Source organism: Anticarsia gemmatalis, chromosome 10 (assembly GCF_050436995.1).
Source record: "Anticarsia gemmatalis isolate Benzon Research Colony breed Stoneville strain chromosome 10, ilAntGemm2 primary, whole genome shotgun sequence".
In the NCBI taxonomy this organism is placed as follows: domain Eukaryota; kingdom Metazoa; phylum Arthropoda; class Insecta; order Lepidoptera; family Erebidae; genus Anticarsia; species Anticarsia gemmatalis.
The window spans coordinates 587,575-610,866 of record NC_134754.1 but is presented as its reverse complement, the minus strand read 5'-3'; the positions used below and the strand labels follow the sequence as shown (position 1 = coordinate 610,866).

General features: G+C 35.1%; 4 protein-coding genes and 1 long non-coding RNA gene across 6 annotated transcripts; 3 read left to right on the top strand and 2 right to left on the bottom strand.

The window, feature by feature from the left end:
* Nucleotides 1–1,466: 1,466 nt before the first annotated feature.
* On the bottom strand, nucleotides 1,467–2,680 carry LOC142976148 (3-oxoacyl-[acyl-carrier-protein] reductase FabG-like). Its single transcript, XM_076119397.1, has one exon. The coding sequence runs from the start codon at nucleotides 2,450–2,452 to the stop codon at nucleotides 1,688–1,690; it is 765 nt and encodes a 254-aa protein (XP_075975512.1). The 5' UTR covers nucleotides 2,453–2,680; the 3' UTR covers nucleotides 1,467–1,687.
* Nucleotides 2,681–6,533: 3,853 nt separating this feature from the next.
* Nucleotides 6,534–8,541, top strand: LOC142976233 (uncharacterized). The gene is made up of 3 exons (XR_012959644.1): nucleotides 6,534–6,702; nucleotides 6,966–7,296; nucleotides 7,380–8,541. It is a non-coding gene; the product is annotated as an uncharacterized LOC142976233 (long non-coding RNA).
* A 668-nt stretch (nucleotides 8,542–9,209) lies between these two features.
* LOC142976117 (3-oxoacyl-[acyl-carrier-protein] reductase FabG-like) lies at nucleotides 9,210–10,417 on the bottom strand. The gene has a single exon (XM_076119352.1). It carries the CDS (start codon nucleotides 10,250–10,252, stop codon nucleotides 9,488–9,490), a length of 765 nt encoding a protein of 254 aa, XP_075975467.1. The 5' UTR covers nucleotides 10,253–10,417; the 3' UTR covers nucleotides 9,210–9,487.
* A 347-nt stretch (nucleotides 10,418–10,764) lies between these two features.
* Nucleotides 10,765–12,702, top strand: LOC142976121 (tubulin alpha chain-like). Its single transcript, XM_076119355.1, has 5 exons — nucleotides 10,765–10,883; nucleotides 10,963–11,173; nucleotides 11,252–11,724; nucleotides 11,875–12,231; nucleotides 12,305–12,702. The coding sequence occupies exons 1-5, from the start codon at nucleotides 10,878–10,880 to the stop codon at nucleotides 12,560–12,562; spliced, it is 1,305 nt and encodes a 434-aa protein (XP_075975470.1). The 5' UTR covers nucleotides 10,765–10,877; the 3' UTR covers nucleotides 12,563–12,702.
* A 138-nt stretch (nucleotides 12,703–12,840) lies between these two features.
* On the top strand, nucleotides 12,841–22,933 carry LOC142976034 (heme A synthase COX15). 2 transcript variants are annotated; one of them, XM_076119232.1, is made up of 8 exons: nucleotides 12,841–13,030; nucleotides 13,928–14,094; nucleotides 15,899–16,031; nucleotides 19,397–19,529; nucleotides 20,259–20,445; nucleotides 21,122–21,383; nucleotides 21,790–22,058; nucleotides 22,759–22,933. In XM_076119232.1, the coding sequence occupies exons 2-8, from the start codon at nucleotides 13,930–13,932 to the stop codon at nucleotides 22,897–22,899; spliced, it is 1,290 nt and encodes a 429-aa protein (XP_075975347.1). In that variant the 5' UTR covers nucleotides 12,841–13,030; nucleotides 13,928–13,929; the 3' UTR covers nucleotides 22,900–22,933. The 2 variants fall into 2 exon arrangements, with proteins under 2 accessions (XP_075975347.1, XP_075975346.1); XM_076119231.1 differs by lacking the exon at nucleotides 12,841–13,030 and adding an exon at nucleotides 13,451–13,640.
* Nucleotides 22,934–23,292: the final 359 nt, after the last annotated feature.

The window sequence follows — 23,292 nt, the reverse complement described above, 5'->3', positions numbered from 1 at the left end:
AATTCTCTTTGAAATTATTTTTTATATTTATGTATAGTTAGTATAAACTATGTGAATCATTGAAATAGAATTAAGCCTGTTGCTATGTACACTCCTTTCAACATCAGTGTTAGACTTTGAGTCTACCATGCTAGTGCGGGTTGGAAACTTTGTGTCCCTTCAGGAACTGTTTTTGAAACTCTTAGGCATAGTTCGGGTCAGGGATGTCTCTACCTAAAGATAAGTCTGATTTTAGACAAGAGACATTTAAGTATGCCATCCCTATCGATTGTTATGCATGGAAATCGAACCCACGATCTCTCAAAACAGTGGCCATGGCGATGGCGACCATATATTATGTTCATGTAGTCGCCACAGTGCTATCACCTATTGAAAACCGTAAATCATGACCGAGACCTTGTTATGTATTCGTTTATACTATTGTTTATACATTAGCATATATTTGCTGATCAATACCTGCAAATTAACACACACGTTTTCAATATAACATTACGTTTTACATAACTTTACTTTTCTTTTGTAGAAATCAGCTATTTTGTATAAAACGCCAAAATAGAATAGAAATGCTGTCGTAATGGTGTCAGGTTAAGCATTTTTGTCGAGATGAAATGGGTGATTAATATCTTGTTTCTGACTTGAATAATTTTAAATGTTGATATTGTAAAAAAATTAATTAACGTTGCATGAGCACAGCGATTTATTTATCTGCGCAAGTATGAAATTTCTCGTGAACTCAGTAAAGGACCCGGTTTCTTTTTTTTTTAAATATAGTAAATAGTTACACCTATTGTACAATTTGTTTGATCAGCTGTTCTTATAAGGTTTAAATGTTACCTTTACCACTGTTTTCACGAAAGAGGTCAGCAGAGTTTTAATAGTAAATAGTGGTGACATAATGATATGGTAGGTGTGTGAACTAGCATCAACTAAGTAATAAGTAAGTATTATTTTTTTAAACCAGACTGATTAGGTTTTAAAATTTGTTTGGTTGTTAATTGCTACGCAAATATAAAATACTGGCATTATCTAGACGAATCCTATTACTCCTATTGTTTGCGATAAAATAAAAAAAGGCCTAAATAACTAGGTTTATTGTACATTTGCTGATATACAATTTCGACAAAAACATGAACGGTACGGTATGGTTACGGTATATGTTATGGTTTTCCTGTTAATCTTAAGATTTACAAACATTTAATGATAAAAGTCCGAAATATTCTGTAAATTCAGAGATCATCTACAACTTTAGACCTATAATCCTACGTTGGGACATGATAGTCAATGTGAAAAACACCAAATACGTATTGCTACTTTCAATTCGTGTTACTAAAGTTATACATTCATCTTTCATATTAAAATTGTTTGGTATAAAAAGGGACCTACAAAAAGTGTGTTTATGTAAAACATGAGTATTACCATAGTATAATATGTTAAAATAGTTGAAAGCATGAATAAAAAAAAAGAAATATTATAAAAAGATTTATTTTATTCAAATTGTCGATCATCACAAAACAAAACAACTATATTAAAATATCTACAGACTAGCATCTAAATATTTTGTTTTGTGATTATACGGCACATCTGTTATAAAAATATCTAACAAATAAATATACCTATTACAAATTCATCACATTGTACTTACAAGCTATTATTAGATTTTTGGAATTTACACATTATATCAGACATATTAGTTGGCGCACATGGCGTGACGTCCACCGTCCACAGGGACAGTAGTCCCAGTCATGTTACTAGCTAAGTCACTCGCCAGGAAGGCGATGATGTAAGCCACCTCCTCAGGGTTGCCTGGACGACCGATAGCGTGGTTGTGCTTGGTTCCCTTGATGAAGGTGGCGTATTCCTCCTCATCCATACCACCGCGCTTCTGCAGCTCGGTCAGGATTACTCCTGGGTTTACACAGTTCACTCTGACTCCCTTAGGCGCCAGTTCCAAGCACACGTTCCTGGTGAAGTGATCGACTGCGGCCTTGGACGTGTTGTAGGCGAGGACTCCGGGGAAAGCTCTGATGCCGTTCACGCTGGACACGTTCACGATGTTGCCCTTCGTCTTCAGCAGGTAGGGGACGGTCAGCATGGTCAGGTAGTAGAGGGAGCGCACGTTGGTGTTGAAGATGCGGTCGAACTGCGCCAGCGACGTGGTCTCAATAGTGCCGGTCTCCACGATGCCGGCGTTGTTCACCAACACGTCGATCTGTCCGTAGTGTTCCACGGTCTTCTTCACGATGCTCTCGACATCAGCCTCTTTGTCTAAGTCAGCGACGATGGAGAAGGTGGGGCTGTTCTTCTCGCACTCCTTGGCCACTTTCTGCAAGTTCTGTGCCTTTCTTCCAGTCAAGGCGAGCTTGGCTCCCAGCGTGGATAAGTAGATGGCGGTTGAAGCTCCGATGCCGGAGCTAGCGCCGGTGATGATTACGACTTTGCCTTCGAAGTTCATTGTGATGTCCGTTCGTCGCGTTTGTGAGAGACTGAATGCGATGTTCGCGCGCCGGCCGAGCTTTATATACAGAATTGAGTATCTTATCACCACACGTGGTGAGGTAAATGTACGTTATACCGGCTTATACGTTATATCGTAGAGTGGATAATTGTTGTGTTTGAGTGGATAATAAATACGTGGGTGGCGGTGAGTGCAGAGTGGCAAGGAGCCAAATGCGACGGGTCTCGGGCTAGGTTGGCCCCCGACTGAATACAGTGGGTAAGATTCTGACATACCATCCTCTATGCTTCCAAAATAACCTTCGGAAACAGTTGGAAATTGCGTCTTTCCTAAAAGCATATTACGGAGAAAAGACTCGCTATCAAGGCTCTCTTGTAATTTATTTACTTTTCAGTACGTCTGGTAGATTTTATAGATATTATATTTAATTTTTTTAGGTCTAGGAAATATAATATCCCACATTGAATCGGAAAGTGACAAAGCAATTCAAAGTACTTATAAGTCATTAACTGAATATTCGTCGTCGTGGACTCCTATTTCATTAGCTTCAATTTTGTATTGCTAAAATTATTTTAAATAATATATTTTAATACGGTTGTCTCCTTCGTGAAACATGTATATTATGTTAGCAGTATGTTTGTGGGTGCTATACTAACGCGCTCCCTTTGACCTCTGTCACATCCTTATTGTTTAGACAGTAATAGTTTTGTTTACTCTTATTATGCCTTGAAGTTGTTAATTGAAACGCTTGATCGCGCTTTATTGTTGTTTGCCGTTGATGGCCGAACCGATCTACTAAAATTCAAACTAAACTTCGCAGAACATTTCGGATGATTCTTACAATTATTTCATTAATTTTCAAGCTTCGTTTGTCTGTTCATACATCTTCTAAACCTACTATAGTATACTAGTAACTTCGGAGGGACGTCGTCGTCGGGGCAGGCCCGAGAAACGCTGGCGTGACAATCTAGATGCCTTTGGTAGTATTTGTTCAGCATATTATTAGGAGATAGGGATGATTAGAGAAAATGGAGAAGGCCTTTGCCCAGCAGTGGTAAAGTACTGGATAACAAAAAACTACTAGGTATAATTCGCGAAAATAGGAAAATCAAAAACCTGTTTAGAAACGTAATGTTTATCGAACATCGTAATTGTAAGGAAACATTTGATTAACGAAACATAGTAGACCTGCAGAGTATTTGAATGTTGTTCAATGGGTTATGTATGTGATCTAACATAATACATATGTTTTTATAAAGCCTGCTTCACTGTAGTAGGTGTAGGTCGTAGTGTAACTGGTGTATACCAAGGAACAAACACTTTATTTTGTTATCATACACAGTGCTATGTTTTAAAACCGATTTCATTGTTTGTATGGGAACCGTGCCCCACTTTGTACTACGGTGATACCTTAGAAATATATATATATTTTTTAAAAGGTATTTGGGATTTACGTCCAATAAGTAGGGCTTTCTTGTTTGGATGGAATGTTTTCTCACGATGAATATAAATTTTTGCTAGGTATTTCGCTTGCTCTGCCTCAAATCACAAAGTTGTTAAATGGAGTTTGATTACAAGACTTATTTTACTGTTGTTATTGAGACTAGTGCACAAGAAAGTTACTCTTTAAAGTTAAAAAAAGAATTTCAAGGTCCATGTAACATTTTCCACTATCTGATTGATGGAATAATAAAAATTGCGTTTTTGTTATTCTAGAAATATCTATATTGAGCTTGCTAAGTGGATGCAATCTTTATGTTTTCACAATATTTCTAAAGATTTCACAAGATATTTATTTTTAATGAAATTAAATGTTTTCAGTTATTATCGCGAGATTAAGATTTGATAGATGTATCGAGTTTTACAGCAGTCTTTCTGATAAAATAGGTAGTTTTAGTAAGGAATGCCGTAAATATTTAATTTAATTGTTGTAAAGACAGTTTTGATTAGCACTTAATTAAATTAGATTAACATACCTCCTCATATCAATGTATGAATAGTGTAGTTGTGTTATGACTTACTAATTTACCAGCTATCCCTCGGGTTTATTTTGCATACTATCTTTTATTCCTGTTTCGGGACCTTCAGAATATTTTTTTGGTAAAAAAACTCTTAGAGATATAATCTTTTATTATTTCTATTTATGAAATAGTAACAGACAGACACGCTTCTTAATTTATTTCGTGTATAAATTAAAAGTTATTCAAAACATTTTCACCATTGAGCTTTACGACTTTGAAATCCATCCAGAACTTTTTAATCACTCTTAGCCATGCAAGGTTCTCTAACAATTTTCCTTTATCATGTAAAGAAGTTCTTTAATTCGCGATACAAGGGGTAGACTAAAAACCCCTCCCTCATTTCAGGTGAAAACCCAACTACCAGTTGGACCTTATCCCAACATGCCGGAAACTATCAGGAGCTTACATTCCTTCAAGAACTATTCAAGAAACTCACTCGGTTTTATTTCACTAACACTCATGACTTCACCTTGGTTTCCAACCCTCATCCATGAACCCTTTACCTTCAACTATGAGCAGGATATCACTCGTAACTTGTCTGTCACAGATAATAAGACAGGTACATTTATCACCTTTGTATCACTATTTTTCATCACACACACACTTGCTTAAAGCCAAATACGACGGCACCCAAATCATTTATGGTGTTATAAACAAACGCCTACCTCAATAACAAAGTCAAAATTAATTAAAAAATATTGTTGAACTGTTTGTTACAATAACTGAATATACCACCAGCTCCGAAGTGTGTGAAGAGCTTTATGAGAAGAACTAGGGAGAAACTCACGGCCCCATACTACGTAGTATATAAAACGCATTCCATTTAGAAAACAACTAAAGGTAACTTGTATTATTCGGGGATATAAACTCACCTTAATTTTTGTTAAAATCCATGGGGCATAAAAAAATAAATTTGCGAAATTGTCCGTACTTTTATAATGTGAATATTATAACTGTGGCAGTGGTTCTTAGCTTCCGATACGTAGCTAACTTTCAAACTAAATAACTATATAATTTTTGGGGTTGTGATTACCTACTTTGTTATCTTTATGGGGATTAATGTTATCACGTTAATCGCCATATAACATACCTACTTGTATAATATCTTTTTTATAAATCAACGGTAAAAGTTACTTTATTGTTAGTGATTTTTCGCAACAAAATAGCGTTATAAGATTATTATAGGTGCTTTTTTTACCTCATTTCTGTCCCACTGCAGGGCAAGGGTCTCCTCCCAAACGAGGGGGAGGGTCTAGGCCTTGAGTCCGTAACGTAGGTAACGTAGTTACATCAAGAAATCATGGTTAAATCATGAAAGTTACATTATCCTTTACAGAGAAAGTCGCGTTCTAACCGTACAATTTGCAAGCAAGATAACGAAAGTTCATATCTACATATTATGATAACAGTGAATATTATCTTTTAATTTCTGCAGATGCTCATTATCTCTTACGAAGAGATAGCATAGTGACGAGCTTTGCAGCATGGTGGACTTTTAAGTTAAACACCTTGGCTGACAGGGAGAGCACTGACCAAATACCTCATGTTAAATTATACTTTTTCCGAACGAGATTTAGGAAGTGTTTTGTTGATGGGTAGTAGAGGGTTCTTGTGCCTGTTTACCTATTTATTTATGGTCTCTAGGTATAACATACCTAGGTACTAGTAGTATTTCTGACAGGGATACGCTAGGGCACAAACATCAAGATCCCACCACATTGTGAACGCAAAATAATAATGACGTTCACAATTATGAGAAAATTAAAAATATATATTTGTTTCAATTTGCCATGAAAGTCGCCTGAAATCATGCAAAGTCATCGCCGTGAAAATTTCCATGATATGGTCAGTTTACCTTACAAATCGAATTAATTTGCGAATTTCATGTATTGCATAACACTACGTAACATGGGGTAATACATAGACGCAAAGGTCTCTTCGGTCTATTCTTATCGATTTTACAAAAATAAAGTATTGCACCATATTATGTAAGTCATTTTGCGTTGGCAAAAAAAAACACATCTATTAGTAGCTTCTCCACGTTTGATGTATCCTGTTGTCCTACGAAGTAGATGATAATTATGTATTTATTAAAACAAAGGACATTTTCATCTTCTTTTCATTTGTCGTGAGAGAAGAAACAGCGCGGTACAATGCGGCTTCGCGCGAAATATCGAGATGCGGATAACCGCAGAATATTACACGTGTAAGGCCATTGGTTTCAACGTAAGTATTTGCTTTATTTTCCTGATTCAATTTGGATAATGTTGTAGGTGTAAGGCTCACAATATTCAAGTTTTGGAATTAAATTTTGATTTAAAGTGCCATGTCTACTTTTCATAGACCAAAAACTACGGCAAATTAAAGTAGATATTTATTTTTATTTAACACTAATGAGTATATGGAGTACCAACTTGGAGGATTTCTTCAGAATATTAATTGCGTGAAAAATAATCAACTCAATCATAATCATTGTCTTATTATTACAGAATGGATACGTTGGTTTTGATCACTTCAGTGCACCGGTAGTGAATCTCGAGTCGGGGTAAAAAGTTATTTCGTCCAGACAATGAAGGATCTTCAAGAAATTGGCCAGTAAATGGAACCTGAAGTCACAGACCCTCGTGCTATGGAGAACACGTAAAGCCAACGGTCCTGTATTGAACTCTCATCGACTGATCTGTCGGAATATCGTCTTACCGATTTATGTGAAAGTGTACCTACCTATACCTGTGTATTGTGACACATGTGGTCATGAACAAGGCTTAAGCCGTAGGCCACATACCTGTCCTATTGAAAGGAGGAAAAACGGGACTTGAGGTTAGTGCACGAGATGCCTTATTTCTGTGTGATTTTTCATAAGCTTACGAAGTCGTTATCTATTAGAACTTTTTATTTCACAGATGCAGCTTATGAGAAACTGGGTGCCGGTGATAAGAGAAACAGATAACGTCGGAACTAGAAAAATACAAATAATGCTTGGACGGACGCATTTATAATATGAATTCAATGAATGAAACTATTAGCTGCAGTTCTGGTCATTGAAATCTTGTACCTTTATATTTCACTGGTAAATTACGAAATGCAGAAATAATTGGGATATAGTAGAAGCTAAATTAATATATTCCTATAATATATTTTAAAGAGGAAAGATTTGTAACAATTGTTGTACCTTTTGGTAGTAAGTTTGCAACGAATTGGCTCTAAAAGAACAATACCAATTTTTAAAATTATTTTGCCATTTGAATGGTACCTACATTATCACTGTCTGTATAGAAATAAATGTCCACCTGTGTGAGGCCGGACCGGCCGAACTGATTAAATTTTAATTTGTTTTCATGAATATTGCAATGAAAATTTTGGCAGGGTCCAATATAAAATATTTCTCTTATTGAAGCTATTAACCTGTAACTCTCAAAAAAGACGACTAGAATCATTATTTGAATACTCAAAAATGTCCCCTGTAGGTGGATTAACAAAATATTATCCAATCAAGACCGCCTTGTCTCGAAACCTATTTCATGATGTTGTGCAATACTAATCGTGCGCAAAATCTATAAATAGGACCATCTGATAGTTACATTGATGGATACAACAGACCATTGTTTGTTTTGATAAGGTCATACTAATAAAAACAAGGACATGTTGTTTAAAAGATGTAGCCCCGATGTTACTACTGAATAAATTTCAGTTAGCTAATCAGGCGAAATTGACGATTTTATAAATTTGCTGACACTTTATCTATTGGATAAGTTGTTTAATGCTTATACATGTAGGTACTGTCAAACTGCTCTTTGGTTCCGTTTTCAACGGATCTGAATAAGTTGCAGTTAGCTAATCAGGCGAAATTGGTGATTGTTTTGATACATGAGTTGTCACCATATCTATCGGATAGACCTGATACTTAAAAGCCGTGTAACTAGCCTGTAACGCCGGTTTCACCATTTCAGAATCGGTCAGCCAATCAGGTAGAATTTTGTCTTTATACATTTGCTGTCGCTTTATTTATCATATAGGCTATCTGATACTTATTCATAAGCTGTAAGAATGGCCATTATAATGACTTCCATTTATTATCCTGTGGCTCGCTAGCATATCTGTGAGGCGATTTCCGACAAGCATCTACAACAGGTCAGATATCGACAATTTTGTATGAAAAACGTACTCAGCGCCCCTAGCGGATTTCGTAAGAACTTTTTAATATACAATTTGACTATAATTAAACGCTTGCTAGTAGACAGAACGAATATTAATGGCGAAAAGTGAGTCTACTTCGTAAACCTCTGTCTACATCATATGGTATTTAGCAGGTGTGAAGCTATTAAAAAAATGCATACACATTTTATTATACTTTATAGAATATGGACGAGAGCTGTAACTATGTACCTATTATCTTGTTATCTTAACTCTAGTGACTGATTGTTTGTGTTGTAACTTATCTTATCAATATAAATTGACTTCTTCACAATAATTTGATTACTTTTTATCAATCTGTTCATGGGGGCTAGTAATAATAACAAAATATACTAAGTTCAGTTAATTGTCTTTAATATGAGCTTCTGAGATGCAGATAGCTTTGTTTTGTTCAATATTTTCTAGTAGGCACATAAAAAAGACATTAATGTAGTTTGGTAAGTGTGTGCACACAGAAAATGGTAAAATCCTGAAGAAAATAAGTTTTAATATAATGAAATGTAATTATACATAGCAGGTATGAATAATAAAAATGCTAATTCATTCAAAACCATATATTTTATAACAAATTGTATCAGTCATAGAAAAAACAGTTGAAAAAAGATTCAAAATACAGACTAGCACCTAAATATTGTTTTTTTGATTGTGCAACACATTTATTTATAAAAATATTTTACAAATAAAATACATTTTAAATGCATACATTTTTCAAAATTGTTGCCCTTATAACCTATTTCTTTTTAAATCATAGACAATAAGGCACATTTAAGATTATATTGCAATTGGCACAGGTACTGCACATTTTGCCAGTAATGCCTTATCGTGGGCACATAGCATGGCGTCCACCGTCTACAGGGACTGTGGCTCCGGTGATGTTAGAAGCTAAGTCACTCGCCAGGAAGGCAATAGTAGCTGCTACTTCTTCAGGTTTGCCTGGACGTCCCAACGCATGAGTCTCCTTAGTTCTTAGCAAAAAGGCGGCATATTGTTCCTCATTCAAACCACCGCGCTTCTGCAGCTCTGTAAGAGTAACTCCTGGGTTCACACAGTTCACTCTAACACCCTTAGGTGCCAGTTCTAAAGATACACATCTTGTGAAGTGATCAACTGCAGCCTTAGACATGTTGTAGGCGAGAACTCCAGGGAAAGATCTCATGCCATTGACACTAGAGACGTTTACGATGTTGCCTTTCGTTTTCAACAGGTGTGGGACTGCCAACATAGTTAGATAGTAAAGTGACCGCACATTCGTGTTCATAAGGCGGTCATATTGCCCCAAAGATGTGTTCTCAATAGACCCAGTCTCAATAATACCAGCATTATTCACCAAAACGTCAATCTGTCCATAATGATCAATAGTCTTCTTCACAATGCTTTCAATATCAGATTCCTTAGTTAGATCGGCTTGAACAGAGTATGTTGTAGTGTTAGATTCGCAGTCTTTACTCACTTTTTGCAAGTTCTCGACGTTTCTTCCAGTCAAAGAAAGTTTAGCACCCAACCTGGATAAAAATACGGCAGTTGCAGCTCCTATGCCGGAACTTGCACCGGTAACGATTACAACTTTGCCGGCGAAATTCATCTTGATATCTAATTAATAACGTCTGGAACACAGAAAGTGATATTGGTGTGCCGGTAAAAAGTTCCAAAGCACAAATTATCTTATCATTAACGTAGTTATGTAACAGAATAAATTACTAAAATAACGCAAAGCAACTTGTTTACGATAATGTTCAATAAGACAGTGACTGTTTTCTATAGTTTAATTATTGTCATTTCTCTTGTTGACATTTTCCATTGGCCAGTTTATACAATATCGATACAAGCAACCAATCATGAGACAGTACGAAAGATTAGTCCATATTTTTTATTATTTACGTCAATGTTGTACAGCAAGAACATTAATGTTGTTTTTAAAGATAGCAGGTTGGTGACCTTGATTCTGTAGGGTTGTGTGAAAATATTTTCGGTTTTACGATTTGTTACGGATTTTTTGCCTGGAGTGTAGAAAAGTTTTTATTCAATTTTTCGTGACCATATAGATCTTAAAGCCTTTCAAACGAGACTTTATGGTCAAATATTATAAATTTTGACGTTTGATTGCGTACAAGTAAGTAAATACTTCAAAATGTAAAGCATTTTTATACATTTTATTTATTTTAGACACAAAATTATCCAGTATTTAGTAATAATAATAACCCCTTAAAATGAAAGTGAGTTAAGGATACTCCCTATTCAGAAATGCTTTTCATTCCAACTACGATTAATGTTAAATAACTCGTCTTATTTCAGAAAGAAGTAATCCACATACACATTGGCCAAGCAGGGGTACAAGTAGCAAATGCTTGTTGGGAACTTTATTGCCTTGAGCATGGGATCAGACCGGATGGAATATTGGCCTTCTCAAATGAAGATACAAGTCACGGAGCCTTTTTCAGTGAAATGGGTGCAGGAAAAGTAGTCCCTAGAGTTGTAATGGTTGACTTGGAGCCAACTCCGATAGGTATGCAGATACAGTTTTTGTGATCGACTTGACATGATTCTAATATTATTTTTACAACACGCGATATTAAACTTACAGATGAAATAAGAACTGGGACGTACAGGCAACTGTTTCATCCAAATACATTAATTACCGGCAAGGAAGATGCTGCAAGTAATTTTGCACGAGGTTACTTTGGTGTTGGACGAGAAATGATTGATTTAGCACTTGATCGCATCAGATTAGTAGCAGAAGACTGTAGTCATCTCCAAGGTTTTGTGATATTTCGTTCATTTGGAGGAGGCACAGGTTCGGGGTTCACCGCGCTTTTACTTGAAGGCTTAATTAAAGATTATGGAAAGCTATCCAAAATCGAGTTTGCAGTATACCCATCACCTAGAATGTCACCTATAATAGTTGAACCTTATAACGCTGTGCTAACTGCCCACGCTTGTATGGACACTGAGGATGTTTGCTTTATTTTTGATAATGAAGCTCTGTATGACATCTTGGCAAGATTGCTAGAAGTACCACGCCCGACATACACTAATCTTAACAGACTTATCGCTCAGGTCAGTATCAAATAGTTTTATGCAACAGACTAGAAGTATTTAGGCATTTGAAAGTGAAAAAATCCTTCGTTGCTTTTATATTAAGTTGAACCCAAATTTTAGTTATAAAATATGCTTTAACTGAGTCATAATGCGATTCTCTTTCTTCAGGTTGTATCATGTATGACTGCATCCTTGAGGTTTGAGGGCTCATTGAATGTGGAGCTGGTAGAATTCAGAACGAATTTAATCCCTTATCCGAGAATCCATTTCCCTTTGATTACTTTTGCTCCATTCGTATCAGCTTACAGAGCATACCACGAAGCTAATACCACGCAACAACTCATGATGCAGTGCTTTGAACCTGGGAATCAAATGGTAAAATGCGACCCTAGGGAAGGTCAATACATGTCTTGTTGTTTACTGTTCAGAGGAGATGTCAACCCAAATGATATAAATACTGCTATAAATCAAATAAAATCAATGCGATCAATTCGGTTTGTTTCCTGGTCTCCAACTGGATTTAAAGTAAGTACTGTTGGAGATGATCTCGTTACAAACTGTTCTTCTAATATCTTATGTTCCTTCCTTTTTGGTGTAGATTGGTGTAAACCACATGCCACCTACGACAGTTCCTGGTGGAGATTTAGCTGCTTTAGAAAGAGCAGTTGTGATGGTATCGAATACATCAGCTGTACGAAGTGCGTGGGATCGTTTGTGCAAAAAGTTTTCTTTGATGTATGCCAAGCGTGCTTTCGTACATCACTATGTCGGCGAAGGTTTAGAAGAAGGTGAATTCAAAAATGCACTTATGAATATAAAAGCATTATCAAGGGATTACAAAGAAGTGGAAGGTTAAATCAGAAGTCAAAAATATTGTTTAAGTGTCAATTATGTTGTTTCGATAAAATCATGTGAGCTGTGTGATACTTTTTTATACAATATTTTCGTATATATCTTTTTTTTTTGTATTTCAAATAAAATGTTAATCATGGCGAATTTTATTTTATATTTTAAATCTACATATTACAATACCGATTTCAATCGAAAAGATGTGATCCTCAGGCTGTAACATTATTTTCCATAGCCAAGTTGAAAAGTTAAAGATTACGAAGTGACATACGTCAACTTGACAGATAAAAATCACACACTGCGCTACTCTGCTTTGCAGTAACATATCGATGTCTGTCATCGCAAATCCATTTAATTGAGGCATTTACTGATAACAGTATTTATTTAAACTTAGTGTAAGTTAAGTGTTGATAAATACTCGAGGGTTTTACAAATACAATAGCTTTTACTTTTTTATTGAAGCAGTCACGTACAAGTAAGTTTTTGTTTCATACACATTATCAACAGAGCATTATTTTCCCTTATCTCTAGCCTAACTTATGCCTAGAAGAGCTGTTTTAGAACACTTATTTAGATATTAGTTTATATAAAAGCTGAGGTTCACAGATGTTTGTATAGTTTGACTTATTTATTAAATTTAGACTCCAACAACCATCTTACAAAATATTACGCAAACCCACTAACTTCGAATATTTTGGTCATTTATATATTAAATAGATACAAAGCTGTTATATAGCTACTTTTAAAATATTATATGAGGTTATGTTCTTATAATGTTACATATAAAGATTATATTAATCTGTTTGATTAGATATAAATTCGTATTTACTATATTTGATATTCGGTCATGGCCATCTAGTTTTAGTTTAACGGTACAGGAGTTTGTTTATGGTAGCCCATTAAATCCAAAATAAACAAATTAACAAATACCCATAGATGAATAGATTTGGGACATGTGTCCAGTCAAAGGTAGTTCTATATCACTTGGTTATGGTAGCCAAGTGATGTTTAGATCATAATTTTACAGTATGTACACTTTCCAAAACTAACATGCTGTCAAAGACCTGGAATGGTATCCTATCTTGGTAAGTATCATAAATCATGCCTTATTCTTATGGAGTTACTTACCATTACATGTGTTATTTTTTATAACTTTATTGATACTTGCGAGTTTAATGCCAACCCAAGACAAAAATTTGTGTGATTAATGTGAATGTCAGTTTATTCAACACAATGTATGTATTCTGAAGTACATGAACATGTTTATAAGTTGAATGATTACACTCAAGTATAAGCTTTGCTTAGTTTGGAATCAAGTTATCCATGTGTTGATTGTTCAAACTCATTTATTTATTTATGACTGTATTCTCAGAGATGTGGAGCATAGCACAGTTATGTCGCTGCACACAGTCACTGCGGGTGGCACAGAGCAAGCTGCTGGTCTCCGGCACGAGGACTGGCATCAACACATCACTTGTCAGCAGACAACTCATCACACAGACCAAACACAATAAAGTTACTAGTTGGAAGGGACTTAGGGTAAGAACACTTTTATTTTCAATAATAATTTAATGTTTGAAATGTCCATTAGATTTGAAATAAATTATGATCAAGATGTCCTAGAGGAAACAAACAGTTGGCTATTTTATATTTTAAAGATGAATTTGTACCTTTCAAACTTTTAAGAGGTATGATATATTTTTGATTCTTGTCTTTTAATGTATGTAAAATCGGTCAGAACAGGATATTTGCTCCTTATCATGTGTTTTTTCAATCCCTAAAAACTTATTTTGCTTCTTTCTTACACCTCGTCATACATGCTATAGAACATAAATAAAAATGACATAAATTTATATTATAATATTTTACTATCAAAAAGTTACTAAGTGCAACATACTTTAGGTACTGCTTCACTCATGAAATAGTTATGCGTTGCAACAATCTATATGAAAATATTTTCATGAACCTATGCTGTGCTAATTTTGTTACTTAGGATAAATAATTAATACAAAAAATAGTGGCCTCATTATTTTAGAAAAAATAACATGTTCTTGACCCTATAACCTTAGTTGAAACAAAATTTTGAACTATATTGATAAAATGTTATCTCAAAATTTTGATATACCTAGCAAGTGAATAGTATCAATGTGTTTTGTAGTTAAGTTAATAAGTTAAAATATGAAATGAGTATCACTGTGTACTGGAAAAATTCCTGGTAGACAGCAATGTGGAGAAGTGCTATGAAGATTAGAGAGCTTCCCATACTCATTTTTGTTTTAATTCTTCTATTATTAGCATGGTTTTATTATTATATTTTAACTTATTATAAGTAAAGGTATTTTAAGTAATGTAATAAAAAATAATATCACAATGTCTGAGCAATTTAATAAAGATGTAAACCTATTTTTTGTAACAAATAAGCATAGCGTTACAATATAATTATTTTTTATGGCATACTGCATAATATGAAAAATATTATCGATTAATTTGATAAAAGTATCATTCAAAAGAAGAGGAAAAATAATATGTTTTGTAGAAATACTCTCTCGAACTTTATCAAAATCATTTATTCAGATCTAATGTGGTCACATAAAATGCCAAGGTTTCTAGAACCTTCAGCTGGCATGGATCCCACAACCACTTTTCAATAAAAGCACACAGATTACTAGTGTGTGTATTTTATAAACACACTGTAGATAATTTACAAAATATAGGTATTTTATTCGAAAATGCTTACATAACTCAAAACTGTTGTTTTATTTTAATTAGTCTGATATGATAACCAATATCTTTGTACCTATTTTTGAAGTTGACACGAGGTTTCCACTCAAAGATCATCATAATAATATCTCAGACAATTTACATAAAATGTTAATGAATTATAAATTCTTTCAAACTTCCCCATTAATCACTTAGTCTGTTGATCAAAAGCATATGATAATCTGTTGCAGTATTTAAGTTTGCCACAATCTGATGCGACCTGGCACTTTGTTTTGTATTAAGTATAATGTTTTTTATACAATTAACCTGACATTTAAATTTGAAGGATTTGTATTTATAATAAAAGCTATGACGGCTTCCATAGCGCAGTGGTTTAGGTCGTCACCACGCCACTACCAGTGTAGAATGGTGATCGTAGGTTGAATTCCCACACGAAAAAAATATTATTATGATTCACAAATAGTCGTTTCGTGTCTGGTTATACTTTGAGTCCGTTGTTTATATGTTTGTTAAAGTCCCCGCGACGCAAGAGTTAAGAAATTGCGCGGGGGTTGTCTTAAAAATAAAAGCGCTTGTTCCAATATTACTTACGATTTTCACAAATACCTTTTATGTCTTTCAGATAAGCGACATAATCAAATCAAATGGCATGCTGGCAAGGTTCTGTTCATCAGCGCCCAAGCCGAAGTCAACCAAAGTGGTTGGCTACTGGTTGCTCGGTTGCTCCGGGATGGTGTTCACCGCAGTCGTGCTAGGTATGGTTGCTGGTTACATTATACTGCTGTATAGTATTTATTATGTTATTAATTTGTTGCTTAAGACTACTAATGGGAGTAAGTAGAGATAGAATTTGTTTCAATCATCTTTCACACCATATAAGGCCTCATCTAGACCTGCAATAGTATTACGTAAGTTTGCAACGTAAATGACGCCTTGCTTGCACTATATACGCAAAACGGTTAAAAGAAGGGTTAAGCAACACCTGGCGCGGTAATTCTATAGATGAGTGACCGTACGGCACGCCGGACGTTGAATGGAACGTCTACGTGATTCGGAGGGCAGGTAAAAGTTGGGTCCCGGTTGGTGTCTACAAGGATAATTTTAGTCGTTAAACCATGTCAAAGGTCTTTCGGGCTGCTTGAACAACATTGACACTAGGTTGACCACTAACCATAAGATAAAGAAACCGGCTGATAATATTGTACAATACGCCATAACTTGCAATACTATTGAGCGTCTAGAGCCTTATAGCTAAGGAAACTTAACTTCTGGTGTGAAAAGATCCTTATTCTCCTTTGTCATAAATAATTTTGCAACTTTATTCTCATTTAATGGTTTACTTCCTAACATATTAAAATAAGCAAATTCTATTTACCAAATATTACGGACTTTTAGTTAGTGAAAGGGTTAGATATAAGAATATAAGAAAATTCTTGAGGGAGGATAGTATGTACGCGTGTTAAGTGTGTGCATGCATGCGTGTATGTGCGTGCATACATGCGTACGTATATACGTTTGTATGTGCGTGCATGCATGCACGGAATGAACTGATTTTATTAGGATTGGAGTTGCTAGTCTACTTATATGGGACCTGGAAGCTTTAGTTAGATGTATTATGGGATAATGGATTTTAATGGAAAATAATGTCGAATAAAATATGTTTATTCTATGTTTTAAGCTAAGTATTAGGAAATGATAATAATTAGATTATAGAAAAATTCCTTTAGCAACTTGTGTTAGGTCTTATTTATGCGAAAGATTAGATATTTAGTTTATGCTTAGGCAGAAATTAGAATAAATATGAAACTACAGTAAAAATTATATGTAGGAATTAATAGTTAATGCTTTTATAAACCAATGAGTTGATAGTCATATTGAAGTCAAAAAGTAGTGATGGCTCTTGTCATTCTTTTTAAAAAAACCTCTATAGCTTTTAGATTCTTGCGAAACCGTATTTTTGGTACATTACATTATTCGCGTGAAGTGTTAATTTTATTTAATTAATTGGTTACTAAAGCATTGGTTGATATTTCATCTCATTGGTACATAATCTAGCACTGCTATAATTCGAATACGACTATACGAGGGTTGATCCAAAAGTAATGATAACGGAGGTGATACACGATGATTACAGTGAAAAAAATGATTTCATTTTTTACATAGTCTCATAACAAGTTAATAAAACCAATTGATCTCTTTTTTAATCCCAATTTTCCCATAGAAATACCTTATCTTCCAAAACTCTCCCAAAATGCCCTAAAATCACTAGTCACTTCGCAATTGTCGCCAAATTTTTTGCCTATGAAGTGTTTTTTTTTAAATTGCAATTGATAAGATTACCTAAGAGATGGATCTAGCAAATAGCATGGGTGTTCGAGCAATCCGAAAGCCGTTTCTTGAATGGCAGTCACCGCAACTGCGACCTTGTGAGCCAGAGTTGGTCTTGGTGAAACAGCACTCCAGCTCACACTTTCCTGTGCTTTTTTTTCATGATCGCTTCCTGTAATCTTCGTATTTAATATTTTTAGTAAAAGCCTATTATAATAGCTCTCTTTTTCAATTATTTTACTGAAATTATTCTTTCAGTGTTTTGAAAAAAACACGCGGGAATCAAACATCGACCTTGAAACCTTGAATTTCTCCTTTGTTGGTGAGAAGGCTCTTTTCCAAGTCATGGATAGTTGTTTGGTTTCGGGATCAAAATGGTGGGTTTTTGACTAGTCTATTGTCAAATAACGTGACAAAAAAAGTCCTTGATCCGTTTGGAACTTTCCAAGATTCACCCTCGAAATGTCGACACGTTTTCGCTTTCGTTCGCCTTTTAACATTTTCGGTTCCTGAGGCGCGGAAACGTTTTTCATGAGGAACTTGTTAGAGAAGACCCTTAAAATGCTACCATATGAGATGCCTATAATCTTAGCTACATATTTGATGGTCATTCTTTGATCTACTAACACAATATCTCCAATTTTTTTTACGTTATCTTCAGTAAGGGCGGTGGAAGGCGTTTTTTTGCGATGTTCATCTTCAATTGAAGTTCTTCTAATCTAGAACTCTTTTCTGCAACGTGTAACTATGGGAAAAAGAAAAACAAAGTCCCCCGATGACATCAACAAGTCGCAATATACTCCTTTAGTGGAATTTTTTTTCAGTGGAGGGCATTGACTGATTGCTCTAATGACGTTTTTTTACATTTTGATGTTTTCTCTGCGACAGCTCCTATTCAAGTGGATGTATTTACCAAATTACTTGGACTATTGATATTATTTTTTTACCCCGAGGTAGTGGATCTATAAGGAAGCCAAAAAAATGGTTTTTGTATATTTGCGACCACTACAAGTAGCCGATTATCATTACTTTTGGATCGACCCTCGTAAATCTAGCTACTAAAAGTATTTTTTGTATTAGGCAACCTATTGTACCTGTAGATTAAGAAATTCAAAAATTAGTAGTAAAAAGTGTAGTATTAAAATTGTGATGTTTAAAAATTTTATACTTTAATGTTTAAATTAATAAATTACGTGAAATGGAATTGAATTGTTTCATTTCTTACCAAATGATGTAGTTTTTAAGACCCATTGTTTAAGTCAAGTGTCCATTGTTGTTTGTAAATCTTTGCAGATAATGTTTACTGTTATGAAGTTTCATTGTTACTGTCTTAGTTATTTTTGAGGAAATTGATGATAAACAAACAAACAGCTTGCTATCTTGATTTGCTAGCGAATTTGTAAATTCTGAAGAAATTATAAATTGTTGGTCTTACACTGTAGGACAGTAAAGTGTTAATAAATGATTTTATAAGATCACTCTTAAATTAAAACTGATTGAAATATCGCTGTATGTAGATTGTTAAGATAGTCATTGAAAATAAGAAAACTAGTAAAGCCCATTAACAAATAAGCTAAACTGTAAATGATAGACATATTCTAAAAGGTCAACAATTTATATTGATACTTAGGTACCTAATTTTTTGAATAAAATAACCAAGTATTAGCTACTAAGAAACTGTATACAATCCCTTTTGCACTTGATTTGACTTGTACTTTTCAAATATTTGACTGCTTGTCTGTCTTTTATAAGTCATGTAGGTATCCTTATAACACGTGCTCTGGTTGTCCAGGTGGAGTGACGAGATTGACAGAGTCTGGTCTTTCGATGGTGACGTGGAAACTCCTCGGGGAGAAGATGCCTCGCTCCGAAGAGGAGTGGGAGAGGGAGTTTGAGAAATATAAACAGTATCCTGAGTTTATTTAGTAAGTTATCAAACTTCTAAAAGATTTTTTTCTAATGATTTGTTTTGGCTTTACAATGCAATAGATTTGAGCAATATCATTCACTCCCGGAAATTGAGATCTAAGACTTGTTATAATTTATTGCTATTAAAATGTGTTGGTATTAGAATACTCGACCATTAGATCCTTATAAGGCGACTAGCTGACCCGCGCAACTTCGCTTGCGTCACATAAGAGAAAATTTTCCCCGTTTTTGTAACATTTTTCGTTGCTACTCTGCTCCTAATAGCCGTAGCGTGAAGTTATATAGCCTAAAACCTTCCTCGATAAATAGGCTATCTAACACTGAAATAATTTTTCAAATCAGATCCGTAGTTCCTGAGATTAGCGCGTTCAAACAAACAAACAAACAAACAAACAAACTCTTCAGCTTTATAATATTAGTATAGACACCTTAATCTTTTACATTATGGAGATGTTATAATAACATGCCAAAAATGGAGGAAGGAAGAGTGCTGTTGCTAAATAAAAGTAGACGAATTTGACTATCTTAAAAATGAAATGAAAGTCTTCGCATTAATTAAGTTTACTTTGGTGTTTATTTATTTCTTTTTTTTACTAAATATTACGAATTAGGTGGGAATTTGCATAGTTGAGATGCATTTTCTTGTTTCTTCTTATTAGTAATTTTTTTATACTTCCTCAAAAGATAGTAAAAATCTTAATTAATATTTTTGTCTTGTGTTTCAGTAAGAACCAAAGCATGACACTATCGGAGTTCAAATGGATCTGGTACATGGAGTTCGCTCACCGCACGTGGGGCCGCTGTATCGGCGCCGCCGTGTTCCTGCCCGCCGCCTTCTTCTGGATGAGAGGATATCTAGATAAGGCTATGAAGATTAGAGTTGCGGCTTACTGTGTGCTTGTTGGCGCTCAGGTAATAACCGATCAATTAAGGCAGTTGTCCCACCAACGGCGAGTAAACGATTAACTATCGACTATTTTCTCGCTCAAGAAACGTACAATAGATACAACATTCCGTGTAAATAAAAGAGATGCATATTATTATACAAATAGTTGATCGCTGACTGTACACACTTCGGCGACGACTCGCTTTACTAGTTTTATCGCTGAGCGACAAGCTTTCAAAAATTAACTCGCTCAGCGATACTCGTTCAGCGATGCTCGCTCGCTTGATCATTTCTTTTAAACTCAGTTTTGTGTCTGCCTTTCTGAATGATATTCGGCGACGTTAGATGTTGAAACTAGATACCTTTTTGGGAGTCCTCCTCCTAGTCGTATAATACAATAGAATGAAAGACAGACGTAACCAGTGACCCGATCAAAAGTTGCTCAACGTAAAGAAATAATGTCGATTTAGACCTGCACAAAATTCAAAAATATTGCACAATTTCCTGAAGTGCCGATAGAATTGGCAAATTTCATCCTTTTTATTATATTACATCCATACTGCATGGTCAACGTCGTTCCATGTTGTTTCCAAATATAGACCATATTATTTATATATTTGGGAACAACATGGTCCCAAAACCATATACCTAATATTCTTTTATTTTATATTTTGTTCTAACAATATTCATCTACAATTTCAGGGTCTAATGGGCTGGTACATGGTAAAGTCAGGTCTGGAAGACCGCTTCCAGGGTCCATCAGACGTGCCCAGAGTATCCCAGTACCGCCTCGCAGCTCACCTATCTCTTGCATTTATATTATACACGGGGCTACTGGCCGGAGCCCTGCGGGTGCTTCGCCCCTTCCCGTTAAGTGCTACGTATAAGAGTTTGAAGGAATTGAAGGGAGTCACTGCATTTGCGCATGCTGTTAAGGCTATGGCTTTCCTCACTGCTGTTTCAGGTAAGTTAAAAAAGTGATTTGATTTATTGTTTTGAATAAGTATATGTATTGAGAAGGTTTTAAATTATCGTGACATGTTGCACGTCCATGTGAATGGCGTGGACAAGGGTTTGATTCTCGCTTAGAAAATAATCTATGGAAAAATTATATTATAAGTCCTTGGTGATTCAAATGTGTTAAATGTGCTGATAAATATGATAAAAACAGAAACATAGTTAGTAAAGTTTCAATGTTTGTAAATTTATGAGTATTATAAATTCAATACTGTAAATTATCATAAATACTGATGGGCAGGATTTAACTTCTAAGAATGTAGTTCATAATTATCATATTTAAACAACCTGTACACTTGCCTCTAGGCAAAACAAAACTACAATCAAATATTTACACAAACTTTATTTTCCAGGCGCCTTCGTAGCCGGCCTAGACGCCGGTCTAGTCTACAACTCGTTCCCTAAGATGGGCGACAACTGGATTCCAGACGACATCCTAGCGTTCTCGCCTAAGTTAAGGAACTTTACCGAGAACCCCACTACAGTGCAGTTTGACCACCGTATCCTGGGCACTACGACGCTGGCGCTGGCGACCGCGCTGTGGCTCATGTCGAGGGGGAAGAAATTGTCGCCCATGGCTAGAAGGGTCGTTAATGGTGTTGGAGCTATGGCGTGGTTACAGGTTTGTATAAGCCTTATATTTTATATTTTTGATTTTGTATTAGGTCGGGGATAAAGTCTTTTCGCATTATAGTATGTATGAACTTGTAATAAAATCTCTTTGCCTTCAAGAATCACACATGAGTACACGGTTCATTAGGTTTCTTTCAGTGAGCTCGTGAGGTACCCAAATATCGAGCTTTTTTGTTTAGAGAAAAGATTTTATTACAAGATCACACATACTATAATGCGAAAAGACTTTTTCCCCGACCTAATAATTAATTAGTGTTAAACTTACAGCAGCACGATTCTCTAAAGTCAGCACTGTTGAATACCGAAAGTTTGACAGTTAAAATGTACTGCCAAGATAGTTCCTACGACCCCCGTTGGAGGCGCTGATCAGATTTTCATACAAAAATACTCGATAGCAAGCCGGTTGTCGGTAGTCCATAGTGGTAGCGAATCGAGCTAAATTATTTTGGTCTTTATCAAAGGTGCGATTTTAATATGTATAACTCGGTCAGTACAAGTACCTGACTAATGATACTTTAATATCAAGTTTTTGTCCTATCACGTTAAAACAATAATAAGATTTCGCACCAAAATAATCTTCCTTCAAATACATAAAATCACGCATTTTTGGGTAGGCAGAGACAACAATTCACAAACTCCCCTTCTGCTTATTATAACAGTAATGTTCTTATTAACTTTCTGTCCTCCAGGTGGCGCTAGGTATCTCAACACTACTGCACTACGTGCCCACCCCGCTCGCCGCGTCGCATCAGTCCGGCTCGCTCGTCCTCCTCACGCTGGCCATCTGGCTCACGCACGAGATCAAACTGCTTAAATATATACCAAAGTAATACCTCATTATTTAATAGACGCATAGATTAATAACTGTGGTTTTATTCTACCCAAAAAAATTAAAATATATTTTCTTTTACGTCCCTCAAAATATGAATCTAGGATATATTTTCCTACTTAAAAAAATATTTCTAATATTAGTAAAAGCTTCTAGGAAAAGTAGAACTAATCATGAGGTTGAGAAGAATGTACCATAGCATTCGAGTTAATTGATACAATGGTAGAAAGGTATGAAGAAATATAACAAGCTATTGGAATATAATTCATACTTATAATAAACAATTTTTTGAATATAACTCTTCTTAGTTGTATAATAAATAGTTTCGCTTAAAATTTCAGTAATCGAGGGTATGTATTCCAAACAACTTAATTTTATTCACAAAGTGTTTTTA

Excerpts from the sequence above, each read along its gene's own strand:
- LOC142976121 (XM_076119355.1), top strand. Across the intron at positions 11,725-11,874 it reads TTAACAGACTTATCGCTCAG|GTTGTATCATGTATGACTGC; the intron begins GTCAGTATCAAA and ends CTCTTTCTTCAG. Across the intron at positions 12,232-12,304 it reads GGTCTCCAACTGGATTTAAA|ATTGGTGTAAACCACATGCC; the intron begins GTAAGTACTGTT and ends TTTTTGGTGTAG.
- LOC142976034 (XM_076119231.1), top strand. Across the intron at positions 14,095-15,898 it reads CTAGTTGGAAGGGACTTAGG|ATAAGCGACATAATCAAATC; the intron begins GTAAGAACACTT and ends TATGTCTTTCAG. Across the intron at positions 19,530-20,258 it reads CAGTATCCTGAGTTTATTTA|TAAGAACCAAAGCATGACAC; the intron begins GTAAGTTATCAA and ends CTTGTGTTTCAG.
- LOC142976117 (XM_076119352.1), bottom strand. The coding sequence starts at position 10,252 with ATGAATTTCGCCGGCAAAGTTGTAATCGTTACCGGTGCAAGTTCCGGC.
- LOC142976148 (XM_076119397.1), bottom strand. The coding sequence starts at position 2,452 with ATGAACTTCGAAGGCAAAGTCGTAATCATCACCGGCGCTAGCTCCGGC.